General features: G+C 40.3%; 1 protein-coding gene and 1 non-coding gene across 2 annotated transcripts; both read right to left on the reverse strand.

Annotated features, from left to right (window-relative positions):
* Window positions 1-24,502: 24,502 nt before the first annotated feature.
* LOC110788232 (60S ribosomal protein L23) lies at window positions 24,503-26,986 on the reverse strand. The gene is made up of 3 exons (XM_021992870.2): window positions 26,829-26,986; window positions 26,461-26,745; window positions 24,503-24,822 (listed from the first exon to the last, which is right to left on the reverse strand). The coding sequence occupies exons 1-3, from the start codon at window positions 26,839-26,841 to the stop codon at window positions 24,698-24,700; spliced, it is 423 nt and encodes a 140-aa protein (XP_021848562.1). The 5' UTR covers window positions 26,842-26,986; the 3' UTR covers window positions 24,503-24,697.
* On the reverse strand, window positions 24,932-25,071 carry LOC130464756 (small nucleolar RNA snoR137). The gene has a single exon (XR_008925107.1). It is a non-coding gene; the product is annotated as a small nucleolar RNA snoR137 (small nucleolar RNA).
* Window positions 26,987-27,778: the final 792 nt, after the last annotated feature.

Genomic DNA, 27,778 nt, shown 5'->3' on the forward strand with positions numbered 1-27,778 from the left:
TGATTGTTCAACGGTTACAAGAAAATGGGCGTACAACCCCCCCCCCCCCCTCTTTATGTGAATAGGTAAGTATTTGTATATAGTTTATGTAAATAATGTTCAATTTAGTTCCACTGGTTAAGCTTTGATGTTCAGTAGATTAATAAGTCTCCTCGTGGGATCGATCCTTTCTTACCCTTTTACTACTTGTTAATATTTTTGAAGGTATAAGATAGGTTTTAATTTAATACGCTAAACGACACGTATCAACCCCTCACATAATGACATGTGGCATCTCCAAACTTGTCCCAACAGATATGCAAGATGCTCGAATGTATCTCTACTTGTTGTTTAGACACAAAGGCCCAACTTGTTTGACAGGCCCAGTCCTAAAAAGGCACCTTAAAGCCCTTTATTTCAAAACGTACCAGATAAGGACACATGTCTTCATCTCTAAAGGTCAGCCAGTCATATAGGGTTTTTGGACACTTCCCGAAAACCTTAGCCTTATATATAGTCCAATTCCAAAGGTAAAAGGGGCATTCAATTCATTCCCACCTACCTTAAACTATCTTTGCTATGCCGGCCTTCTCTCTAAAAGTTACTTCTCTCTCTAGCCTATACTTACTTAGGCATCGGAGGGAATATTCCTACGGGAATATTCTTGTTTTGCAGGTTGCAGGAAGATCGTGCCAGCGCATACTTGATACCTCCGAGGAACCCGTGACACATCATCACAACAAAAGATTCCACAACACTTTATTATTGATTTTTCCCGATAAAATTTATGTCGTAGTTATAATCATCAAACCAAACCATTTTCTTGTTTTCAGTAGTCTACACCTTTACTTTAATAGTAGAAAGAACATTGTTTCCCTGTGGATACGATCCCTACTTCCCTTGCTATATTTTTAGTTGGTGAACGTTAGGTTTATCTTTGAAAGGAATGCGATTTAGCCTGTCAACAATTCGAGCTCGAAGTTCAAGAAATAATTTGAATATTAATATGGATTACATAAGATGTCATTGAAGGAAATAATTCCCTTGGTCCAAATATGCATTCAATGCTAAGTCTAATAAATGCGGTTCAGTATTAATTAATTATGCAAGTTAATAATTCAGTGAAATCAAGTGAACTGTATGCCTAGCTAGAGGTCGCTTCAGTTTAAGTGGAATTAATAATATTAATCCACAACTTACTCTTGACTGAACCCGTAGGGTCACACAAATAGTACGTGAACGGATCAAGTATTTAAGTGAATTAAATACTCCATTTGTGGATATTCGGAATCGACGGATTTCGGTTCCAGTGGGAGCTGAAATCGTCAAAAGGCAAATTGTGAATACTCCGGAAACGATGATATTGCCGGAAACGGAAATATGAACCGTATCGGAAATATAAATATTATCCAAGTCGTAGATGTTGCCGGAAACGGAAACATGGTACGTATCGGAAAATATTATCGGAAATGGAAATATAGCCGGAATCGGAAATATTGCCGGAAACGGAAATATTGTCGGAATTGGAAATATTATCGGAATCGGAAATAAATTCCGGAGTCGGAAATATTAAATATTTGTTCGAAACGGAAATTAATTCCGGAATCGGGAATATTAAATATTGTTCGAATCGGAAATGAATTCCGGAATCGGAAAATTAATCGGAAGCGCAACGTACGAAATAAACATCGGACGAGCTTGCTAGACGCAAGGCCCAGCACAAAGCCAGGCCTGCGCCTAGCGAAGCCCGCGCACAGCAGGCGAGCCAGCAGCCCGCCAAGGCAAGCAAGGCCCAACCAAGCAAGCACGCAAGGCCAGGCCCAGCATGCGGCAAGGCCAGCAAGCTGGCGCGCCCCTCGTGGGCTGCGTTACAGCTGCTGGGTCGAGCCAGTCCACCGCGCGCGCGGACATGCCCCTCGTGGGCTGTTCGTACGTGTTGGTGTGTTCATGCATGTTATGAATCCTTAAGCTTTTAGGATTTATCCGATTATACTATTTTCCTGAAACTACTAGAATTAGTTGTTGAGTTAAACACTAAAATTAATAGATTTAATTTGAATCTAATTCTAATAGAATTAGATAAGTTGAATCCTAGTAGGTTTCTAGTTCCGATAATCCCACCCTATAAATAGGTGATGGCAATCACAATTTATAATACATCAATTCAAGTATTCATATAGTTTTAAGTTAAAAACTAAAGTTAATAATTTGCCACAAAATTATAAACGAATAACATAATACCTTAGGCTAAATTCTAGTTAATTGAATCTAAGGCAGATCCGAACATGTTGTGGACTATCTACGGAGGGACTACACTTGGAGTCCTAAACTTGTTCTTGTTCGGTTCGGGAGCAGTTACGGAAGGCACGCTTCGAATGTATGCATCCTAAATTATGCTAATTGTTATGTGGCAATTAATTTATGGTTTTTCCGCATGAAATGTATGTTTTATATTTGTCATAACCTAACAGTCATCATATTATAAAATTAGACATTAAGTGACAAAGGAATTTAATATTGCACACTTGTTTAAGGACAAGTGGGAGATTGAAGGAATATGTCCTTTAATCAAGATGGAAATCACTAAATATAGATTAGGATTAATAATGGAGATTAATAAATCCGGTTATTTAGGTGGTCATAATGTTTTGCTATAAACCAATTATGATATGTGGGCTAATTATTATTGGGCTACTACTAATATAACCGGGTCCTATAAGGTCACGCGCAATAGAGTATTGGATATGATCAATATGAATTTGGAGTAATTAAGGCTTACTAGGATTAATAGGTGTGAGGGGGTCGAAAAAGCACGAGGCTAATGCGTGACCTCGTCCCTCTTGGGTGTGACGATTCTTTTTATTCAATCAAGTGTAATTGGATTTCCTGTGAGTTTACACCCAATTGACTAGTAATATAGGAGTCGCCATTCAGTTTTTAACAACAATGAGAAAAACTGACAAAACCCGGTTATCGTGACATAAAGGGAGTGCAATTATGTTTGACCACGACGGCCGTAGGTTCCCTTGTGATCCCTGGTGTGGGGATCTCTCAACATACACCCGCAAGGTAGAGATTGAGGGTTCGGGGGACTGTAACTACCGAGAGGAGTACTTCGCTCGTCGATAACTCCAGAGGAAGGATATCCTTACTAGCTCAGCATAAATAATTGAAGGGACATGCGTTAACTATTAAACTAATCTGAATTGATTTTAGCAATATGCAACATATAATACTAATTCGATCGTGATTATCTGATTTAAATAGCATTAAGGGACCTAGCATGATAATTCCGATTTCCCAAAAATATTATATTTGTTAGGCGTGATAGAACAATCAGATTAGGTTAGTTTAACAGTTCATAAAAAGGGCGAGGAAAGCAGTTAAATCATCGAGAAGGGACACATTACGACGCACCCTTGAGAGGTGCGTCACGGTTCTCAGAAAACTAACCACTTTGACTTTGCTATTTCTCCTTTTTATTTAACGAATCTCAATTATGGGACAGGATACGTTCTGTTCGATTTATGGATCGATTGCGACAGAACGCGTGAACAATTTCGCAGCGAGAGGCTTAGGCTAAGGGTTGGAGTCAATACTCAGAATATAATTATGTGTTGTGTCTCTTTCACGTCGAATTTAGGGGTCTATTTATAGGGAAGAGTTCGTGGAAAGATAGAATTGCAGAGTTCTAATCCACAAAGAATTAGGAAAAAACACGTACCCAGGTATTCTCAGCGCCCAGGCCTGGGCGCCGAAGATTTCGGCGCCCAGAGCCAGGCGTTGAAAATAGGGTCTGGGCTGTTTTCTTTAGTCAGATTCGGATTCCTGAAATCCGTAGAGTTTGAGATTAATTCGAGTCTTTTAGCGCGTATCAATTTTATGACGGAATGCGTCTGGGCCCGTTACGAACTCTAGGCTCGTTAGGATTTCAATTAATACGTAACTCTTATTTCCGAATCATATTAGGAATAGGATTCTCGCAGTTTTCTATCTCATTTAGGATTTATGTTGGAATGCAACACCTAATTCTGACAGGTTTCTATCTTTTATGATTTGCCACTTTTAGAAGCTACCTTTTACGACAATTACTATTTTTACCAGGTTTCTATAAATAGAAGGTTTCGGGTGAAATGAAAAGGGGAATTGAGATTCGTTTATTTTATAGGAGATGCGTTGTCAAGTGGAGATTTATGCTTTCATCATCGAACCTTCCCTTTCGGGAATGGGGACTAAAGTAGGTGTCTACAGTTAGCCCCCACTTTGACTGAGTCTTGGAGTAAGACGATGGTCAAAGTACTAGACGGAGTGCGTCACACAAGCCATGGTGTATGTGACCTGTTTTGCGAGAGTCTCACGAGCCCCCGAGTGATAACATTTGACTTAAGGGTCATCACTTGAAGTGTCGACATATCCCTCACGTGTCATTGGGATTTGTCAACTGATAGTATAGAAACTTCCTCACTTTGTCATTGGAAGGATCTAAAGGTGCGTAGAAACTCCCTCACTTTGTCATTGGGAGTAGCTACAGAGTTTTTCGAAATCAAAGCTGTAAAGTGTAATTGGGCCTGGCCAAGCCCAATCACGAGGTAAAACGTTTTTTTTTTAAAAAAATTCTCATTTTCAAGGCTAGTTAAACGAGAAAACACCCTTGTTTTTATAGGACGTAAAACGAAGGAAAATCCAGCACCCTTGTTTTTATAGGACGTAAAACGAAGGAAAATCCAGCACCCTTGTTTTTATAGGACGTAAAACGAAGGAAAATCCAGCAAAAGTTATCGCTGCAGCGACTAAGGACCTGCGCGGTTTTAATGGCGCAGACCCCGCCGGCTAAAGATGGCGATCCTGTCCGCTAAGGGTGGACACCCCGTCCGATAGAAGTGGACGAATCTGTTTTTGAAATTTGAAAATAAGGACCTACGCGGTTTGTGGCGTAGACCCCGCCGGCTAAAGATGGCGAACCCTGTCCGCTAAGGGTGGACACCCCGTAAGATAGAAGTGGAAGAATCTATTTTGAAATTTATTTTGCTTTTTTGAAAATAAGGACCTACGTGGTTTGCGCCGTAGACCCCACCGGCTGAAGATGGCGAGCCTATTTTAAATTTGAAGACTTTATTTTTGTCGAAAACTGAGGACCTGCGCGGCTAGTGACGCAGACCCCGCCCGCTGAGGGTGGGCGAGCCCTGTCCGCTGAGGGTGGACGTCCCTGAATTCGTTTTCTTTTCGATTTGGGAACTCGCGCGGTTTGTGACGCGATCTTGCCGACTGAAGATGGGCAAGTTCCTATTTCTTTGGTTCTTTGTGATTTCTTTTGAGAATTTCTTATTATTCATTCTTGCAAGAGCGAATTCTTTCGAGGGGTGCTCGAATTTACTTATAACCTGAACGTGGGCTGTCAACGTGTTCAGACGGATCTTTGTCTTGCGACCGTCCGCTTTCGTGATTTTGAGCTAGTATTTACGGCTCGACTTGGTCTTTGATCAGAGGACCATGCACAAGTGTCAGTGACGTCCTTTCGATGAGGTCGAACCTATTGTTGTTCTTTTTTGAGATATCCAAACATGATATGGTGTATGGCGCAGTCCGGGAATGTGATTTTGATCGCGCGCTCCTCGTTGGAGTCTATTTTTTTTTGCGAGCCCCCAAGCACTGGGGCTCGTCTGTTGTTTTTCGCATCTTGTAATCATGTTTGGGGTCAAGCTCGTATGTGAGAGCGACCTTCTATAGTAGTGTGCTACTTTAGCGAAGCCGTGGAGTGCGACTTTAGTTTTCAGGCGACATCCGGTTTTAGATTGGCCCGGATTAAACCTTTGACAGACAAACATTTTTATTTGGAAAACCAATGACTTGACGACACATATTTTTGGTGTTTCGAAGAATGACCATGATATTTAACTTGCTTTTTTTTTTTAAAAGTGTACATAAGCATTTTCTGAGACGAGTCTAAGTTTCGACCAAGTTTTAATGTTATTATTTTTTTCTTGCTTATTTGGGAGCTAAAGGTGCTTTTGGGCTTGATCCTACTTGCAATAGGGCCTCGTGTTTAGCAACACAGTCTTAAGTCCTTTCCTGTTCCGTGTTTTGTGAAATCTGGGCCTTGGGCTGCATTTTCAGCGCCCAAGGCCAGGCGTTAAACATTTCGGCGCCCAGCCGTGGGCGCTGAAAGTCCTTTCCTGGTAATATTTGACTTTCGGATTTCCTAACACGTTTCCGAATGGGATCAGGATGTCATTGGGTGCGTTCACTTATATATAGGGGCTAGATACGTCCCTATTTTCTACTACTCTCAAATTCTTTCTTTTCTTTTTGTTGTGCTTTAATTATTCATTGCTTTTGCCATGTCGATCCCTACTTTCTCACTCCAACAGACTGTTAGGCGTTGGCTACGGGCCCTTACTCCCACAGAAAAAGCTTTGTTAAAAGAATATCACTTAGAGGCACTTTTAGGCTTACAACAAATTAATATTGATTATAACTTTCTGCATGCTGCCCTAAACTTTTGGGACTCCGATCATCATGTTTTTGCCTTTCGGGGCAACGAAATATGTCCTTTGCCCGATGAATTTGCTGCGATCCTTGGTTATCCTACTAATGCTACTCCTGTTACCCCTGGCACTATTGAAGAGGGTAAAACAACCATAAGGGCTTTCCTAGGGCTAGATGATAACATGTTTGCTGAAATTGTTGTAGATGATAAGGTTAACTTGGCAAAACTTGTAAAACATCACTTTAGGCCTAGTAAGAATATGACCGAACAGAAATTGAATATCCGAGCCCTTGTATTTTGCTTGTTGAATCATTATTTGCTGTCGAATAACAATGGTGAGTTTGGTGACATAAGGTTGATCCCCTTGATTAGCCAGATGGAAAGTTGCTATTCTATCATGCCGTTAGTTGTTGTCGAGACTTTGCTGAGTGCGGATGAGCTGAAGAAGGATGCCAAATTGACAGGCTAAATCGCACTCCTATCAAAGATAAACCTAACGTTCACCAACTAAAAATATAGCAAGGGAAGCAGGGATCGTATCCACAGGGAAACAATGTTCTTTCTACTATTAATCGGCAATTCTAGACTATTGGGAAACAAGAATATGGATTGATTTGTATAATATAACTAGGACGATAATAAAATAGGAAAAAATCAGATATTAAAAGGTCTAGGGCATAGGTTCACCGATGGACAACATTCCAGGATGACAACAATCGATAATAATCAATAAAACAGTTAATTAGACTAGCGTGCTCTTTCGAATCGATACTAATCATAGACTTAGAATTAACGGGCTCTCGCTACGTATTAATCCCAATTCCACCTATTGACACAAGCCTAAACATCAAATTGCATCTCTCGAATCTTAATTTGATATTGCGAAACTAATACAATCAAACCTGCGCAAATCTAATTGCAAAGTAAATAGGAGCAATCAATAGGAATTAACAGCTAAACCAACAATCAACAACAATTAATCATCCCTTCATATTCGTTCATGGATTCCCAAAACCCTAGAAAATCAACTACTCACACATATTTAAATTAAACCAAGTAAACATATTAAATAAAAGCATGATTGAAATTGAATAATAGAATCATAAATAAAGTAATACCTAAACGAAGAACGAAGAATTAGCTGAAAGATTGAAGCTTTAAATTAATAAAAGTTGAGTAATTGGAAAAATAAAAATTGAAGTTTTAAACTAAGGAATAATAATAATACGAAGTTCCGAGAGAAGTGGCTACTAAAACACTAATTTAATATAAATAGCCTTCCCCTTAAACCTACGGAGAGAAACGAACAAAGGAATACGGTTTGGGGCCGAAAACCTGGCACCCCGGTTTGTGAAAACCTGCCGGTTTTCGGTCCTTCCCAGCATAGAAAACCTACAGGTAGCGAAAACCTGGCACCCGGGTTTGTGAAAACCTGCCGGTTTCGCGCCTAAAATTAAAATCCTCCTTTTCTCAAAACCTGCCGGTTTTCAGAACCCGGCCGGTTTTCGGTGCAAAACTGCAAAAAGTCTCTATCTTCAAAACGTCATAACTCCTTCGTTATTTATCGGAATTAGGCAAATGACCACTCGTTGGAAAGATATTGAAATTTAGAATTCAACCCAATTAAAATCACTGCATTTGGAGTTGTAGAACTTGAGTTATGATCAAAAGAGTAGACGAGTGTCGGTTTTCTACTTCTTTCACTATCCGCTTTGCTCGCAAACTCTTCCAACTCAATGTGTGTGCTCTCGAAAGTACATAATCTCTTGTATTGATTCAAATGAGTAGGAAATGCACAAAAATATGCTAATTCCTACAATGATGAGCCTGAAACTACAAACACACTACAAGGAGCACATTAGTACTAAAAATCGCTCCGAAGAGCTCATTTGAGATAAAAAAAGTACTAAGGGACGGGGGTAAAAACACTATAAAATATAAACATATCAAACTCCCCCAAGCTAGATCTTTGCTTGTCTCTAAGCAAAGAAATCATCGATGAATACATAAATCAACTTCACCCCAAACACATCTTAAAACAATGGATACGATTCAAAGTAAAATTCAACAAGCATGCATCAATGCCAACCAATTAAAGCCATTCGACCACAAATCCTCCCTAACAATCGTCACGCAGAGCAAACCACAAGTGCACAATGGAATTCAAGACTAGTGCTCACACACTCTTCACTCATTTATGTGGCGGGTAAAAGATGTACCCGTTCGCTCTCCTCCCAATATGTATGTGAACAATGCCCTCCCAAACTCACAACACTCGTGTGTTTAAAAGAACATGCACTCAACCTAATAGTCGACTCGGAATATGTCATGTCATAACTTGCATTGATAAACAACTACTTTCACATTAATATGACTCTATGCACAAAGGTCGGAAGGTCTTCAAAGCTTGTAATGATAGGCTTAGGTAGGGGTGAGGTAAATTTGGGTAAAATGTGAGCTTAAAGCCTTGGCTTTGGGGAGCATGAATCCTAAATACAACCACGATCAAACAAAATAATGACCACAACTCTCCCGCTCAACACATGATGAAACAACGAACACCAACACCATACTTTCTTGCCTTTTTCACAATTTCAAAAAAACAATCACTCATAAGGATACGAAATTGCAAAACTTGATTGAAACAACACTTTGAACCTTTTCTGAGAGTAATAGATTTTTTCTCTTTTTTTTTTTTCAAACTCTCTCCCTTTTTTTTTTCTTTTCTTTTAGAAACCTTCACATTTGTTTTGTTCTTTCATCTTTTTTTTTTTTTTTTCAACTTATTTTCAACAACAAACACGATAAGACGAACTCCCTTTTCAACAATCACTTTGTGCTCAAAATGTAGCACACTACAACTCCCTCACCTCACTACTATTAGCTCCCCCAAGCTAGGCTTGGGAACAGTAACCAATGGGGTTTTCACAGGCTTGTAATGTGGCTAGTCACCGAATAAAAGGGCACAAGCAACAACATGGGAAGAAAAAGAGGGAACAAATGTATCTAAATTCATCTGAAGGCTACCTAAACAGAAAAATGCCTTCGTCCTTCACAATGTGCATGTATGTGAGTCATAAAACGCTACTAACAGTCGCAAATCAATACTCAAAATCAATGACACGCCAGGAAGCTATCACACATCCTAACCAAATCAACTAGTCAAGCACCAAGTCCACAAATAGTTAGTCAGTGTTGACTCATGTCAAGGCACCAAAGTAATCGAATCTCAAATCATGGTTAACAAATCAACAATGCTCGTCATCAAAAACCAAGAATCAAAACAGTTTTCAATCAAGGGGCACAGGGAAGCATGGTTTTGTATTCATCGGGACGTATTTTTGTTTTTTTGTTTTTTTTCAAAAGCGATAAACTACTCTAGAAAGCAATAACACATACCTCCCCCAAGCCAAACTTAGCAATGTCCTCAGTGCTTGAAGGAGTGGAGATCGAGGGTCACAATCTTCATTTAACCCCTCCGGCTCCAACTCTTATGTGCCTCCCTCAAAGCGATTGATTAATAAATAACCAACCAACGAGCGCAGAAGCTTGTCATGCGCACTCGCACATCTTTCGTGCAATAAGACATGCACGATAATCAACAACAACATTTGCATAAAGTCCGAATGAGCTCTATGCCAGTAAGGAGTAGGATGCCTAAAGGAAGAAGAACAAAAAGAAAAAACAATAATAAAAGAAGAATAATAAAATGAAGGAAAAGGGAAAGTAGGCATACTCTCCTTATGGAAGTTGTTTTCGCGGACTATTGATTCTTCAACCTCAATGATCAATGAAATAGCTCTCTCTGTGTTTTGGAATTCATGGTGGACAGGCTCTTCACCATATAGAGCTCTCTGCAAAGCATCCACCTCTTCTTTGTAAGTATTGTAAGTACCTGCAAAAGATTCACAAAGAGGAACTGACTCTATTGGGTCATTGGGCTTTTGATTTTCGTGGGGAGGAGGAAGATCCTCAAGCAAAGGTTTTATGAGGAAAGAGAAGGGGAGTGAGACGGTGTAAACGGGGCTAAGATTAACCCTTCCTGGACTTGGAATATGAGGGGTAGGGGTTGGCACAACAACAAGGATTTTATCAACTTCAACTTCCTCATGGACTTGCTCTATAACATATGACTTTTCAGTTTCAACAAATCCTTCATCCATTGATCCAACAGTCACATCATCATCCTCCAACTCATCCTCAACCTCTGTTATAAGTTCCTCCCACTCATGGTTGCCTATGGGTTCACTCAGTTGACCCCCATCCCCAACACAACTCGAATCATTATTTTCAATAATTTCTTGAACTTTTCTAAATCTCTCAAGAGTAGCCTTACTAGCTTTAATAATGTCCTTAGTAGTCTCTTGAGATCTAGTACACTGAATCTCAATCTCGGAGTTTAATCTTCTTAATTCCTCTAAGAAGCTATCTCTGTTTTCTGATTCGGGTTGAACAGGATTGGGCAAGGGTTCACAATAATACACGGGAGAAGCAACAGTGGAATCATGAGACAAAACATTGATATCCATGCAAGGGTTAGATAAGCCATTCAAATATGCATGATTGTCATAAAGATTAGAATGCACCTCATTATAACAAGTATTCAAGGGAGAGGGGGTAGAAACATGTAGATTATGCTCATAATTTGGATTAGCACATGGAACATGAATGACCATTTCACGCTCATACGAATCCCTTGCAAACCACATATAGTAATTCCACATATCATCCAAAGACAAGGCTCGAAAATCACCATTAAATCTACTTTCTATCACATTCCTTGTATACTCATTTAAACCACCATAAGCAAAACCACAAGAATCCCAAAGATTAAGATTTTGGTAACCAATAAAATCATTTAGCCTATCGAAATACACCCAAAAAGGCTCATTTACAAATTGAGGGAAAGAATAATAATCCATTTTTTTAGGGGAAAAATAGTAAAAAATAAAAATAAAAAATAAAATAAAATAAACTAAAGAAAATAAAACATATACATGGTCTAAAAGAACTGGAAGTTCTATGAGACTCAAGAAAATAATCTAGATCATAAAATTAATAGCAGAAAATTAAACCGTTTCCCCGGCAACGGCGCCAAAATTTGACAGGCTAAATCGCACTCCTATCAAAGATAAACCTAACGTTCACCAACTAAAAATATAGCAAGGGAAGCAGGGATCGTATCCACAGGGAAACAATGTTCTTTCTACTATTAATCGGCAATTCTAGACTATTGGGAAACAAGAATATGGATTGATTTGTATAATATAACTAGGACGATAATAAAATAGGAAAAAATCAGATATTAAAAGGTCTAGGGCATAGGTTCACCGATGGACAACATTCCAGGATGACAACAATCGATAATAATCAATAAAACAGTTAATTAGACTAGCGTGCTCTTTCGAATCGATACTAATCATAGACTTAGAATTAACGGGCTCTCGCTACGTATTAATCCCAATTCCACCTATTGACACAAGCCTAAACATCAAATTGCATCTCTCGAATCTTAATTTGATATTGCGAAACTAATACAATCAAACCTGCGCAAATCTAATTGCAAAGTAAATAGGAGCAATCAATAGGAATTAACAGCTAAACCAACAATCAACAACAATTAATCATCCCTTCATATTCGTTCATGGATTCCCAAAACCCTAGAAAATCAACTACTCACACATATTTAAATTAAACCAAGTAAACATATTAAATAAAAGCATGATTGAAATTGAATAATAGAATCATAAATAAAGTAATACCTAAACGAAGAACGAAGAATTAGCTGAAAGATTGAAGCTTTAAATTAATAAAAGTTGAGTAATTGGAAAAATAAAAATTGAAGTTTTAAACTAAGGAATAATAATAATACGAAGTTCCGAGAGAAGTGGCTACTAAAACACTAATTTAATATAAATAGCCTTCCCCTTAAACCTACGGAGAGAAACGAACAAAGGAATACGGTTTGGGGCCGAAAACCTGGCACCCCGGTTTGTGAAAACCTGCCGGTTTTCGGTCCTTCCCAGCATAGAAAACCTACAGGTAGCGAAAACCTGGCACCCGGGTTTGTGAAAACCTGCCGGTTTCGCGCCTAAAATTAAAATCCTCCTTTTCTCAAAACCTGCCGGTTTTCAGAACCCGGCCGGTTTTCGGTGCAAAACTGCAAAAAGTCTCTATCTTCAAAACGTCATAACTCCTTCGTTATTTATCGGAATTAGGCAAATGACCACTCGTTGGAAAGATATTGAAATTTAGAATTCAACCCAATTAAAATCACTGCATTTGGAGTTGTAGAACTTGAGTTATGATCAAAAGAGTAGACGAGTGTCGGTTTTCTACTTCTTTCACTATCCGCTTTGCTCGCAAACTCTTCCAACTCAATGTGTGTGCTCTCGAAAGTACATAATCTCTTGTATTGATTCAAATGAGTAGGAAATGCACAAAAATATGCTAATTCCTACAATGATGAGCCTGAAACTACAAACACACTACAAGGAGCACATTAGTACTAAAAATCGCTCCGAAGAGCTCATTTGAGATAAAAAAAGTACTAAGGGACGGGGGTAAAAACACTATAAAATATAAACATATCACAAATCTGAACATTTTAAGGGAAGCCCCCTATTACTGCAGGTAATCGATTTATCTTTGTGCGCGTACACATCCCTTTTGCATATATTTCTTTTCGCCTGGGGCTGAGTTTCAGCGCCCAGGGCTGGACGCTGGAATTTTCGGCGCCTGGTCCTGGGCGTTGAAACTGCGCCCCAGGAACCGTTTTTTCTTTTTTTTCTTTCTTTTCATTCTTTTGATTCGATCATACCTGTTTTTGCAGATTTGGCTTGCGGAACGGCTTAGACTTTTGGAAGCTCCTGCCGATCCTAAACATTATCGCCATATAGCTTTGGGTAACCGAAAATACTTGCACCAAGGCCAGGACGAGGCCGAATGGACCTCCTTTTTTACTTATGGCATTTGTTCTATTAAGTGGGTGGTACCATGGTGGGGTTTGACCACTATGACAGGGGGTTCTGATGTATCGGTTTATGTTTCTTTGTTGGGGCTATCTCGTCCCATTTATATTTTCCCTTACCGAGTCATGCGTCAATATGGTTTAAGGCAGACTATCCCCTTTTCCGATACGGTACCACCTAAGGTAGCGGCCTTTTCACAAACACGGTCTTAGCGTGGGCTAAGTATTATGATGGTCTCCCGCGTTGGGCCGTAGCTACAAATGGCTTTGTGGGTCTTTCTGAAAACTACAAGTTGTGGATGAGCTCCGATGACAAAGATGTGAGGACCGAGGCTCGTAATGGGGAGCCGGCTGAGCTTTTGATACCTCGTATTCGTGTTAAGTATGAGGGTCCTGATTCTGCCAAACCTCGTACCTATAGTGTTAAGACTGTGAAAGCTCGTCCTGATCGAAAGCGAAAGGAAGTTCCTCCCCGTTCCAGTTTCAAGCCTAAAAAGATGCCTAACATGAAGGGGCCTGCTGTTGTTAAAAGAAATGCAAGCACTCGCGGAGATCGTCGCCGGAACAATGTATGGGTTAGGAAGGCTCAGCCGCCTGTAGAAACAGTGGCTAGTCTAGTTGATGATAATAATCCTTCTCCCACCATTGCCTGTGCCCTCGAGGCTGAGCGGGCTATAACTGAGAACGTTTCTGAAGCCTTGGCATCTTTGGAAGTTAGTGTCCAGGAGCCGGTTCTTATGGAGATTGACATTGGGGCAGCGCAGAGGGCTGTGGGAGTGGATCCTGCGAATATTGCCCTCTACAAGACTTTATTTGATGATCCAGAAGAACTAGCGTAGTGTAGTTCTTGCTAGGGTGTAGGTGCCCTCTATTTATTTCAGTCGTGTTTGTTTTTATTTTTAGCACTCTGTTTTCCTTCTTATTATTTTTTAATAAAAGCGTATTTTTAGTTTTCATTTATTTTTGTTTCTCCTCTTTTTTAATGTATTTTATATGTCTAACACTTTTTGCACAAAGAATATTTTTTTTATTATTTGGACCGAATCCTTGGTAAGGATTGCCTACGTATCTTGTCAGAATCAGGTCGCGCGTAGTTCTAGCTTTAGAATAAGTTCTAGGATGCCAGATTTTAATAGATATGCCATGAGGTGGTAGCATATTACTTAACCGGTCAAATGAGTGAAGTATTATCATTATTTTCGTCTGCCGTTTTTTTTTGCCGTAAGTCGCGTAAAAATGAAATTCGACTATGTTTTGTATGGCTATATTTTTGGTAAGCCTATTTGGATACGTACTGTACCCCCCAAGTGTTCGTTATTTTTCCGTTTGTGAGTGGATAAAATGACGAGCACTTCTGAAAAGAAAACTTTTGGCAGGCAGAGAGTTTCAACGCCCAGGTTGGGGCGTCAGAAATTTCGGCGCCCAGCCCTGGGCGCTGAAAATGACTTGGGCGGTCAATTTTTGACGCTTTGCTTCACATGTTCTTGCGTTTATTTCTATTTTTTTTTTTGTGCCTTGATATTTTGCTTCGTATTTAAAGTTAATTTTGAGGCTATTTTGGAGGCTTTTTTTACTGTTAGCGTGAAATGCATTTTTGTCCGGATTAATTTTTTCTATTGGTGGCTCGAAACAGTTTTGAAAATGGAGTTAGGGTGCGGAAGTTATGAAGATCTTTGTGTAGGCTTTGGAGGTGGGTTGTTAGTGAAGGGTATGATGGAATCTATGTTTTATGAATCTGTTTTTTAGTAACATTTGCATTGTTTTGGATTTTTGATTTCCTTTGATTTTGGGTTGCATGGATTGGCTCTTATGATGACACTGGTTGGCTTTTTAGGTTTTGGGGATATGAATGGGATGTGGTTTATTTTGTGGGTTTCGGGAATTGGTTCCCATGGCACTATTTCAAAACCGAGTGGGCTTTGTTTGTTGGGCCTATAGTGGGCCGCCTCTTTATTTTGTATTTTGCAAGTACATTTGGTGTTTATTTAGTGTTAGAATAAAATTTTTAGGAGAAATATTACGCCTTTATTGATTCGGAAAGTAAGGAAAACACACTGAAATAAAACTGACCTATATTCTAAGCGGCCTTAGGACCATCTAAAGTCTCTATTATTTTTTCTATCAATCTAAAGAACTACTAGGCGCTTTTTACTAATGGTGCTCTATGTGGCTCAAGCCTGGGGTTTAGTCTCATAAAACTTCGGTCCTTCACCGGTACTCATCTTGAATTCCATTCCTTTTGCATTGACCCACTGGTATGTCTTCACCCATCCGTTCTCAACCTCTTCTAGTGTTGATGCAGGAGAGATTAACCGGGTTGGATTGAAACCTTCATCTTGTAAAGCTAGGGTAGTCATCACAGTCTCGTTCTCCATAGGCCTCGATTCGTTAAATAATGTCCATAGAGCCTGGTTGTCCAATATTTCAGCTGTTTTAGTCTTGGTGAGGTAGGGTGCCTCATCCAAGGTGTGGCAGTCATGGAAAATTTCAAATCCAGGTTTTAGCAAGCCATCCTGAACGAAGGGTTCAGGGAAATCACAACATGGGTGTTCTTCTCCTTCCCGAACGAACATCCCGTTAAGGGTCCTTTGATATGGGGGAAGGAGGGTGGTTTGTTTGGCTTTGTTAAGGCGTAGCCTAGACAGGCGGTCAGCAATATCTTCCTCCGTTGGTTCATAACCTAAGCCAAAGGGAGTAGATTTGTCGGGAAAAGGATGGAATGTGTATTCCTTCTTCCTTATGCCCAATGGGGTTCCTGGGAAATAACCTTGAGCTAACAGAATTCTAGGGATGACTCGGGATGCATGCGGGTCTAGGAATGCTGGATCATAATCTTCGATGAACTGGATTGTTTCTTCCATTTGAAACCCATAAAGGTCGTCTGCAGTTTCGGCCGTTCCAACCATAGTACAACTGACGTCGAGAGGAGGGGCGCGGATTTCTAGTATTACCCCGTTATGGTTAAGTTTAACCATTTGGTGTAAGGTAGAAGCCACACCTCCTAAGTCATGGAGCCAAGGTCGCCCCAAGAGGAGGTTGAAAGTGGGCTTGATGTCGATTATTTAAAACTCCGTGGTGCGTGCCACAGGCCCGGTTTGTATGGCAAGGTTGATTTTTCCCAATACAGGCCTTCGGGAGTTATCATAAGCTCGTACCCCTTGCGTGGAGGTTTGGAAGTCATCGTTTCCTAGCCCCAAGCAATGGGAGGTTCGCAATGGGCAGACGTTAACCGCCGAACCATTATCTACGAGCGCTAGGGGGATGTTTTGTCCTTTGCATCCAACCACTAGGTAAAGGGCTTTATTGTGAGCACCCCCCCTCTTTGGGTAAGTCTTTATCGGTGAAAACTATGGCCTTTTCTCCGGCATCTCTCGTGACATGGCTAACCAATGAGTCAGGTGTGATATCTGTAGGTACTGAGATGAGGTCAAGTGAGCGAATAAGCTTTTCGCGATGTTCCTTTGAAGTACACATAAGATCCCAGATGGTAATCTCGGCCTTGGTTCTTTTTAGTTGTTTCAGGAGAGGATTTTCAATGACTTCCGCGACGGTGGCGTGCCGTCCATTCTCAGGAGTTTGCCTAACCGAGATGTCGTCCATAGGAGGTGGGTGAATATCCGGTTGGTATATTCTTCCGGATCGGGTGAGGTTGTCTACCTCGGGCTCCTGAGGGGTGGTGTCAATGAGAGCATACCCGGGCCAAGTTTCAGTGAAGAGGTCCTGGCCCGAGACTTGAGATAGGTAAATATCTTCAGCATCATCATTCCACACACCGCACACTTCCCTCTCGATTCGATCCATAGGGACCACAGCGAGTGGTGCACCTTGAGGTGTAATATACACCGTGGGGTCGAAATTCTCTAGTTGGTCGAGAGAGATGTGACAAGAGCCGAGTGGGCTCTTGTTGTTGTTGGGTTTGCCAACGTTAGGGAGAGGTATCACTTCATCCTCTATCATGTCCTGGATTGTATGTTTTAGATTCCAGCAGTTTTCAGTGTCATGCCCATTTCCTTGATGGAATTTGCAGTAAGTACCTTCGACCCAATATTTGCTTTTGACAGGAGGGTCACGGGTGGGGCCTATAGGTCTCAACTTTCCTTGATTGGTTAGTCTTTCAAAGGATTGTACCAAAGTTGACCCGAGTGGGGTAAACTTTCGGTCTCGGACCCATCTTGCAGGGTTTCTTCGGGCGGGAGTCTCTTCTACAACATGGACTTCTTGGGCTTGGGATGTGTTACCCCGATTATAGGTGTTGGTCTTATATGCGGGTTTGCTCTGTATGGTTTTGGCGAGGTCGTCCTCGATCTTTATTCCCACATCATAAACTCTTTTGAAAGTGTCAAGTCCCAGGTACCTAAGGTGTTGTCTGTAAGCCGGGTCCAGGTTGTCAATGAATTTTTGGACCAATTCTGTTTCGGGAGGCCTATTGATTAGCTGGGCCGCCTGGTCCCTCCATCTAGCAAAGTAGGTTGTGAAACCCTCATTTTTCTTTTGGAAGAGAACTTCCAGCTCGCGCATGGTGACTTGGAAATCCATGTTCGACGAGTATTGCTTGATGAAGACATTGACAAAGTCTTCCCAAGTGGGGAAGAGCTTTGTTAGGTTATGATACATATGAGAATTCATAAATCATGCGGAAAAAACCATTAAGCCAGGAATACATATTATTTACACATAATCATATAGCATAATTTAGATGCATACTCTTTGTTGCGTGCCTTCCCTAGCTGCGCCCGAACCGAACAAGAACAAGTCTTTAGGACTCCAAGTGTCGTCATTCCGTAGATAGTCCACAGCACGTCCGGATCCGCCTTAAGATTGACCAACTAGAATCGCCCTTAAGGTACTATTATTTTCGGCTAAAATGGGCAAGAGTTATGGCTGATTTTTCTGCTTAAAAATCCTAGTTTTGAATACTTGAAAACTTATGTATAAATAATGACCCTTAGGCCCTTATTTATAGAGGTATGGAAAAGGAATTGTAATCCTACTAGGATGTGGATTTTTTAATTAGAACTTTATTAGGACTCTAAATAACAAAGCAATTCTAATAAGATTAGGATTTTAATCTTCGCACGAATCCCAATAGAATTAGGATTTCCGGCATACGCATCGCACAAGCCGTGCACCCGCGCAGGCCTTGCGGCCCACGACAAGCGCACAGCCCATGTGCGGTGCTGCGTGCGCGCGCGCGCGCCCTTGGCTGGGCCTGGCCTTGCGCTGGGCCTGGTCGAGGCGTGCGTTGCGTGCGGCTCGCTGGGCGATGGCCTGGCTTCGTGCTGGGCCTTCGTCTAGCGGGCCTCGTCCGATGCTAATTCGTACGATACGCTTCCGATTAAATTCCCGATTCCGGAATTCATTTCCAATACGAACAACATTTAATATTTCCGATTCCGGAATTAATTTCCGTTTCGAACAAATATTTAATATTTCCGTTTCCGGAATTATTTTCCGATTCCGATAATATTTCCGTTTCTGACAATATTTCCGTTTCCGGCAATATTTCCGATTCCGGCAATATTTCCATTTCCGATAATATTTTCCGATACGTACCATGTTTCCGTTTCCGGCAACATCTACGACTTGGATAATATTTATATTTCCGATACGATCCATATTTCCGTTTCCGGCAATATCATCGTTTCCGGAGTATTCATTTCTTGCCTGTGACGATCTCAGCTCCCACTGAAACCAAGATCCGTCGATTCCGAATATCCATAGATGGAGTATTTAATGCCATTAAATACTTGATCCGTTTACGTACTATTTGTGTGACCCTACGGGTTCAGTCAAGAGTAAGCTGTGGATTAATATCATTAATTCCACTTGAACTGAAGCGGCCTCTAGCTAGACATTCAGCTCACTTGATCTCACTGAATTATTAACTTGTTAATTAATACTGAACCGCATTTATTAGACTTAACATAGATTGCATACTTGGACCAAGGGCATTATTTCCTTCAAGCTTAGGGTCCTGGTGATAGTACCATTTGAGCGGCACAGGTTCCACGGACAAAGGAAAGGCAGGTAAGTACATGGACTTGTCCACGCCTTTCAAGTTCATGGTATTCACAAAGCTCAGTAGATGATCACGGGGGTTGTCCGTGGCCTTGAACTTTGGTAAGTCAGATGAACTGAACTTTTCTGGTAATTTGCTAGGAAAAGGTTCAGGATCAAGGGAGAAGTATTTGCTCCCCATGGTTTGCTGTAGGACCATTTTTTCAATCCTCTTCTCGTTATCGAGGTCATTTTTGGCTTGCGCAGCCGCTAAAGCTTCATTTTCCATTTTCAGTTGGCCCATAAGTTGGGTCATTTGGACCATCTGGTCTCGCAAATCTTCGATGGACATGTTTGAAGGTGCGAATCGAGGTTGGGAAAGCGGAGATCCTTGAAATGAGGGACGACGGACTGAGCTTGGAGTTACTAAACCTGGTGTTGGCGATGTATCTTCGAGACGCACTAACCGTTGATTCCCTGATCGGCACCAAGTGGCAGGACCAGTCCTAGGCATAAGATAAGCTAAAGTTTAGGTTCCCAAAGTTTCAAGCATTACTTAGTCTAGACTTCGACTCTCTAAATTGGTTTTTCACTCTTTCCTTTGTCGGTACACTTTTTGTTTTTTTTTTTTTTGGTCATTCTTTGGATTTTCGAAACACTTGCCCGTGTGACATTCATAGTTATTAGCACGTTCGGTTTTGGTGGCGGGTATTGTCGTCGTAGGAGGCCTAACAACGACACAAAGAGTTATTTATTTTTTGCGAGTCGCTTTTGAAATCGAGTGCTTTTCTTACGCCCTCGTAGCAAATTTTTTTATGAACATTTTTTTGTGCTACGTATTTTCCTTTCGCGCGGGCACCGAGGCTGCTGCGCCTGACCAGAAGGCCAAGCAGCAACTTCAGCGCCCAGCGAGGGGCGTGGGAAATTCTGGCGCCCAGCCAGGGGCGTTGAAAATTTGTCCCTGGCTGGTTCTCGTTTTTTTCTTCTGTTTATGCGACCTCGATTTGCGTGCTTGCCTAATAACGTCCTTTACGCGTAACAGCGTTTGTGGGATTCGTTACAGGCCATCCTGAGCGTCGCTTATTTTTGTGGCGATCATTCGGGTTTGCGGAACACGTGTTTCGGTATAACTCTTTGGCAAATTAGTCTATGAATGTTTGGGCAATTTTTAAGGTCGTTGGTTTTCTAGGATAGTTTGTTACACACAATCACATATTTCGCTACACATAACTACATTACAAACATTGATTTGAAAATTAAATATGCCACGTAGTTTATGATAGGCTTCTATGGGTAGTTTATTTGCGCCTGGCTTGGTACCGCTTCTATCGTAGATCCAACACATGCCCCGGTCGAGGTAGTGTCTTCAACAGACGAATTTCGCCCAAGAGGCCAACCCGCAAGTGCAAGCCAAGGGGGCATGCAGGCGAGAGGGACCTAATGAGCGAGCGATTGGGTTCGGGATAGGTGTACTACCTGCACTAGTACCGAGTGGGAAACATGCGCGGCGTATGCACCCCCCTATTGGCGGAAAAAGGTATCCTTAGTCCCAACTCTCGAGGGAGCCGAGATTCGTTATGCGGTTCTGCCCGTTCACATTAATATGCTGATTTTCAGGTCGTCCCAACTTGATGGAGAAATAAACGCAGGGTAGGATCGTTTCACCCTTCGGCTATTTTGATTACCTACAAGCACGAGTATTTCCTTCACTATCCCCAGCGGAGTCGCCACTGTGAGGGGGTCGAAAAAGCACGAGGCTAATGCGTGACCTCGTCCCTCGTGGGTGTGACGATTCTTTTTATTCAATCAAGTGTAATTGGATTTCCTGTGAGTTTACAACCAATTGACTAGTAATATAGGAGTCGCCATTCCGTTTTTAACGACAATGAGAAAAACTGACAAAACCCGGTTATCGTGACATAAAGGGAGTGCAATTATGTTTGACCACGACGGCCGTAGGTTCCCTTGTGATCCCTGGTGTGGGGATCTCTCAACATACACCCGCAAGGTAGAGATTGAGGGTTCGGGGGACTGTAACTACCGAGAGGAGTACTTCGCTCGTCGATAACTCCAGAGGAAGGATATCCTTACTAGCTCAGCATAAATAATTGAAGGGACATGCGTTAACTATTAAACTAATCTGAATTGATTTTAGCAATATGCAACATATAATACTAATTCGATCGTGATTATCTGATTTAAATAGCATTAAGGGACCTAGCATGATAATTCCGATTTCCCAAAAATATTATATTTGTTAGGCGTGATAGAACAATCAGATTAGGTTAGTTTAACAGTTCATAAAAAGGGCGAGGAAAGCAGTTAAATCATCGAGAAGGGACACATTACGACGCACCCTTGAGAGGTGCGTCACGGTTCTCAGAAAACTAACCACTTTGACTTTGCTATTTCTCCTTTTTATTTAACGAATCTCAATTATGGGACAGGATACGTTCTGTTCGATTTATGGATCGATTGCGACAGAACGCGTGAACAATTTCGCAGCGAGAGGCTTAGGCTAAGGGTTGGAGTCAATACTCAGAATATAATTATGTGTTGTGTCTCTTTCACGTCGAATTTAGGGGTCTATTTATAGGGAAGAGTTCGTGGAAAGATAGAATTGCAGAGTTCTAATCCACAAAGAATTAGGAAAAAACACGTACCCAGGTATTCTCAGCGCCCAGGCCTGGGCGCCGAAGATTTCGGCGCCCAGAGCCAGGCGTTGAAAATAGGGTCTGGGCTGTTTTCTTTAGTCAGATTCGGATTCCTGAAATCCGTAGAGTTTGAGATTAATTCGAGTCTTTTAGCGCGTATCAATTTTATGACGGAATGCGTCTGGGCCCGTTACGAACTCTAGGCTCGTTAGGATTTCAATTAATACGTAACTCTTATTTCCGAATCATATTAGGAATAGGATTCTCGCAGTTTTCTATCTCATTTAGGATTTATGTTGGAATGCAACACCTAATTCTGACAGGTTTCTATCTTTTATGATTTTCCACTTTTAGAAGCTACCTTTTACGGCAGTTACTATTTTTACCAGGTTTCTATAAATAGCAGGTTTCGGGTGAAATGAAAAGGGGAATTGAGATTCGCTTATTTTATAGGAGATGCGTTGTCAAGTGGAGATTTATGCTTTCATCATCGAACCTTCCCTTTCGGGAATGGGGACAAAAGTAGGTGTCTACAATAGGTTTTCTAGTTCTACTAGGATTGGTTATCAAGCTATTATAAACGTTATAAATAGACGAGATGACCATATGATCAAACACAAGTTGAATACATCATTAACCTTATTCATTGCTCCAAATCCGTCACTTCCTTGTGAAAGTGAGAGAGAGATTTCCATCTTCTCCATCTGTTCTATCAAACGACGCAAGGAGATCTTGATCCGTGCTCGTGTGTACTAAGTAGAGGAATCACGCTTGGGATTCTATCTCCGAATTGGTCCTTGTTCGTATACTCGGGAATCATGCATCAAAGGTATATTTAACTCCTATATTACGATTCATATTAATGTATGCTTGCGATCCTATTATATGTGAGAAAAGTGTTTTCTGCAATTCCGCTATTAGCATCTAATCCTACATGTTCTCTGTAGGATTTTTCACACAATATTTAAGTTTAGTTAATATCTTATGTGAATGTAAATAAAATAATAAGAAGATATTGTTTCCATAAATAAAAAAGATAATGTAATTCAATCGTTTTACTTAGGGGAAGAAAAAAGTGCGAGAAAACTTTTATTGTGAGAGGGACACGTGTCATCTTAAGTTTTAGAAGCCTCTCTTTTAATATAGTTATAGATGACTCAAAGCGGAATAGGTATGAACTAAAATCTCCAAAATTGATAATGGGTACTCTTGGAGAAGTAGAGAAACATGGATAAACGAATAACCATTTGTACTGCTTATGAGCTTAAATTCATGTCTTGTAGAGCAGAAGCTGTACTACGTAGTAAATTTTCATTTGAAGTAGGGGTGTCAATTCGGACAACGGATCAAGTATAACTCAGTTTCATTAATTCGGGTTGAAACGGTTCATTTTGCTAGCGGGTTGTATCGGGTCAGGTTTGAAAAGTAACGGGTTAGATGGGCTCGGGTTGATTATGCGGGGGTTCATATCGAGTCGGATTATAATTGAGTCGGTTGGAAAGCGTCGAGTAGTAAATGGGTTTAGCTGGATTGTAACAGGTTTATATCATATCGGATCAGACTCGTATTGGGTCGGGTCATAAGATAACGGTCTCAAATGGGTCGGGTTAAACAGGTTTAGCCGGGTTACACCGGGTTCAAGTTCTAATCATTTCGATTCTTATCAATTTGGGTTTCATATATTGTGGATAAATCAGTATCGGAGTGAAGTGGGTAGGGGGTTAGTTCAAATCAGGTCAATTCAGTTCCAAATTATAAAATCACAATATCATGTTTGTACTAGAATCACAATTTTCAATGCGTTTATTTATTACAATATTGGCCTTAATTAGGGGACAAGGATGATAACTAACTTTTAGTTTGTAGAATTTAAGATCAGTAGCGATATTAAACGGGTTACGAGTTGTAAACGGTTCGAATTAAACAAATGACGAGTTGAACCAATTCGGATTATTAACAGTTTGGAATAAACAGGTTTTCCTCGGGTTGAAACAATTTGGATTGAACGGATTGGGTCATTAGGGGTTTCATATCTATTCCGATTCAGGTTGAATTCAATCAGGTTGCTGCGCAACGGTTAATTATCGAGTTTCGGATCTTAATTAGGTTAATATTTAAGGGCGGTTTGGGTTGTATATAATCAGATAGGATCAAGTTTCAACTAGCTCACGGGTTATTAACAGTCCGGCTAACAAGTTCAACGATTCTGGTGAGAATTGACAGATTTGAAGCAATCAGCCCTGGAAATGGAATGACCTCAGCTTAGAAGACACATGAATATCTAATATCTTGTACATAGTACTCCGTATTTAGGCATGTGCTGTTCGGCCTAATTGCAATGTTTGGAGAAAACTGCAAAGAATAAGATATATGTAAAGTCAATATGCTAAAAAATGGTACTATGACTGACAAGACTGAACCAAACAAAATTCCCATGATCATTGAAAAAATTCAGCATTGAGGCACAACAATTGAAACGCAGAGTTCCTTCTTCAGCACGGACAATTAAAGATCCTATCAAGCTCAACCAGGTAATGAAGTATACCCCTAACAAAATTCGGACTATTGATCTAAACAAAACAGTTACTAGAAATATAAGTAAGTCTACACTTAGACAATAGCATTAGCAGCACTTGCAATTCTTGGCCATAGATCAGCACATTCCTTTCCAATGGGTCCTGTGATAGCAGATCCTTTCATTTCTCCCTTTGGATTCACAATGACACCAGCATTATCTGCAAACCCAACCCATATGCAAATATCAATACAAGCAACAGAGCAACACGTATACTAGCACTAGTAATATGCTAGTTGTTTTTACATGCAACAAAGCCAACCGAAAATTCATATACCAGGAGACAGGTAACACAATGACACAGTAATCATTGTGATGTTTAATCCTGGGCAAATTTGCTTTATGCTTCCAACAAAAAGAGAGACTAACCAAATATGCAGTCACTCAATTCACGAATCAAAGAAGCAACTGAAGGAAAATATCTAGCAGTGGAAACCTCAGTAAAATACTTTGCATAAATCTAAGTTTCTAACTAATCAAAGGGGGACTGTTTTCAAATTTGGCATAAATGATAACATCTATCCTTTATCAGTACTTTACAGCCAGGAATAGTAAAAACGTTGTTGCAGCCAACAATCAAGCATTCATAAAAAACCACAATACATATTTAAGCAGAAAGCGAGGTTTGTCCAGAAAAATTTATAATTCCTCTTCGCACAGAAGGAAGACGTCGAACCTTATCGTTATCTATTATTCACAGCTTCTTAAGATACATACACATGCACCTATCTATTATCTTTTCTTGCGGGACTAAACTAACACATTATTTGTCCAAATTCTCCCTCATTATCAACCATGAAAAATTCTAAATATTTGTGAAAGCCAACTGTGAAAATTTGGGCGGACAGAGGAGTTTCATACAGCAGCATGCTGAGAAGAGTGTAAAATTGAAATAGGAGAACATACAAAGGTATCAGAGTAAATGAAATTGTAAACAATTGGGGAAAAAGAGAGCGGTGAATAATCAGGTTGAAGCAAGAGATAAGTAACTATTGCCTACTTGGAAATTCACAGAGCCGAGCATTCAACAAGTTGAAATAATCAGTCATAAATTAAATTTCTCATCATTTTTGGGAACAAGCCCAATTGCAAAACTGTAGATTTGACAAAATTTCCATCGCAGGGAGTAAAAATCGCTTCACAACATGAATCAAAACCCTACTCGGATACAAAAAACACACTAAAGTAAGGTGCTATTATCCTTGAATGTCATAAAAATCAAGTACGAGAATGAACCTACCAAAAAGTAGAGGTCAATTTCTAGAAATTGGGCAAAGAATTACCACAATAACTTCAGACAAAATGTTACATTACACAAGACATTATTAAACCCTAACATCAGTGCTACACAATCAATGAAAAATCTCCACCGCTGTATACTGGCAACAGAACGCACCGCTCAGAGGTCATGCACCCAATTTTATCAACTACCACGTAACATCAGAGCCACCCAAATTATTATTCATCCCACATTCAATTCTGTTAACTACAATCAACTTAAAACCCTAGTTTAATCAAATGCATCCCCGATTCTACAATACGAACAAAAAAATTCACAAAAACAAATGCAAATCAAACACGAACAGCAACAATGCCTAAGTGCGTAATCAATAAGAAAAACCCCATAAAATACGCAATTCATAATTCATAAATCGAAGTAAAATCCCAAATCATCAATCAGAGAAAACAAACCAGGAAAAACACCCAACTTAACATTCAAAAACAAAAAACAAAATCATCATTCAACAATAAGAAGAAAAAAAAATCAGAAAAAAGGGGAAGAGAGAGAGAGGCAAACCTTCGAAGTACATGAAAACACCGTCCTTTCGGCGCCATGGCTTGCGCTGCCTAACAATGACAGCAGGCATAACCTTCTTACGAAGATCAGGCTTACCCTTCTTCACGGTAGCCATGACCATGTCACCTACACAAGCTGACGGAAGCCTGTTCAACCTACCCTTAATCCCCTTGACTGAAATGATGTAAAGGTTCTTAGCTCCGGTGTTGTCTGCGCAGTTCACCACCGCCGCCACCGGTAGACCCAGTGACATCCTGAATTTGTTACCCGCCGATCCTCCACGACCTGCAAAACAAAATCAGACATATTTAGGGTTTATGTTTGTTGTTGATCGAAGATGTTTAAAGAAAAATGGTGATTTTGTTTACCTCGCTTCGACATTGTTGCAGCTGCGTCGCCCTCTCACTCTGTTTCTGAGTCTTTGTGCGCTGTTGTGTTATGGAGAGAAGGGGGAATGTGGCGTTATAAGTTAGGGTTTTTAGGGGGTTTTGGTGGGCTGGAATGTACTACGGGCCGGATCGTGTTTACTCTACACATTTTTGGTGTGGTTTGGACTTCACTATAAAAACTAACAAAGTCATAGTACTACATCTGTCAAATCGGGTGTCATTTTTAACAACTTTACTAATCATGAATCATGATACATATAACTAGGGAATAATATTTACAATGATTAACCAAAAAATTAAAATACTGTATCAAGTGGTTAGCATTGTGTATAAAATTCAAAGTAGCAAGTTTAATACTCTTAAATCCAAAAAAAAAATTAAAAAAAATTGTGCTCTTAAATCTTAAATCAAATAAAAGAGGTATTAGATTAAAATATTTTGTTGGTTGTGTATTTAAGTGAATCTCGGGATAACTTTTTTTAAAAAAAATATTACTTGAGGTCAGTGGCGTATCTTGGGTCTGGCCTGTAAAGGTTAGTGTCGTTAGTCCCCCAAATCTAAGTTTTGCCAATTAAATTTAATTGGCCCCCTAAAATTTGTGTAAATTTTGTAATCCTCTAGTGTATAAGTATAATATACTCATTGTTTTGGCCCCTCGATCTAACGGTGCAAGAGCAAGACCCTTCATCTTAAGAGACGAACACATCTCGGTGTGATTCCCTCTTACGACGTTGTAATGTCACATTTATATGCTCCACCTTGAGACTAAAACATCAATATTTAGTAATAAGCAACCACAACAAGTCAACAACTCTCACATATAGAATGAAAATATTTTTGAGTCTTAGCTAGCCCTCCCTTCTATGCAACATATGTATTGAGTTGTAGAACCGAAGTTTGGAGTTTCCGAGTTGGTAAGACCCTCCATC

The sequence above is a fragment of the Spinacia oleracea genome, chromosome 6, assembly GCF_020520425.1.
Source record: "Spinacia oleracea cultivar Varoflay chromosome 6, BTI_SOV_V1, whole genome shotgun sequence".
Taxonomy (NCBI): Eukaryota; Viridiplantae; Streptophyta; class Magnoliopsida; order Caryophyllales; family Amaranthaceae; genus Spinacia; species Spinacia oleracea.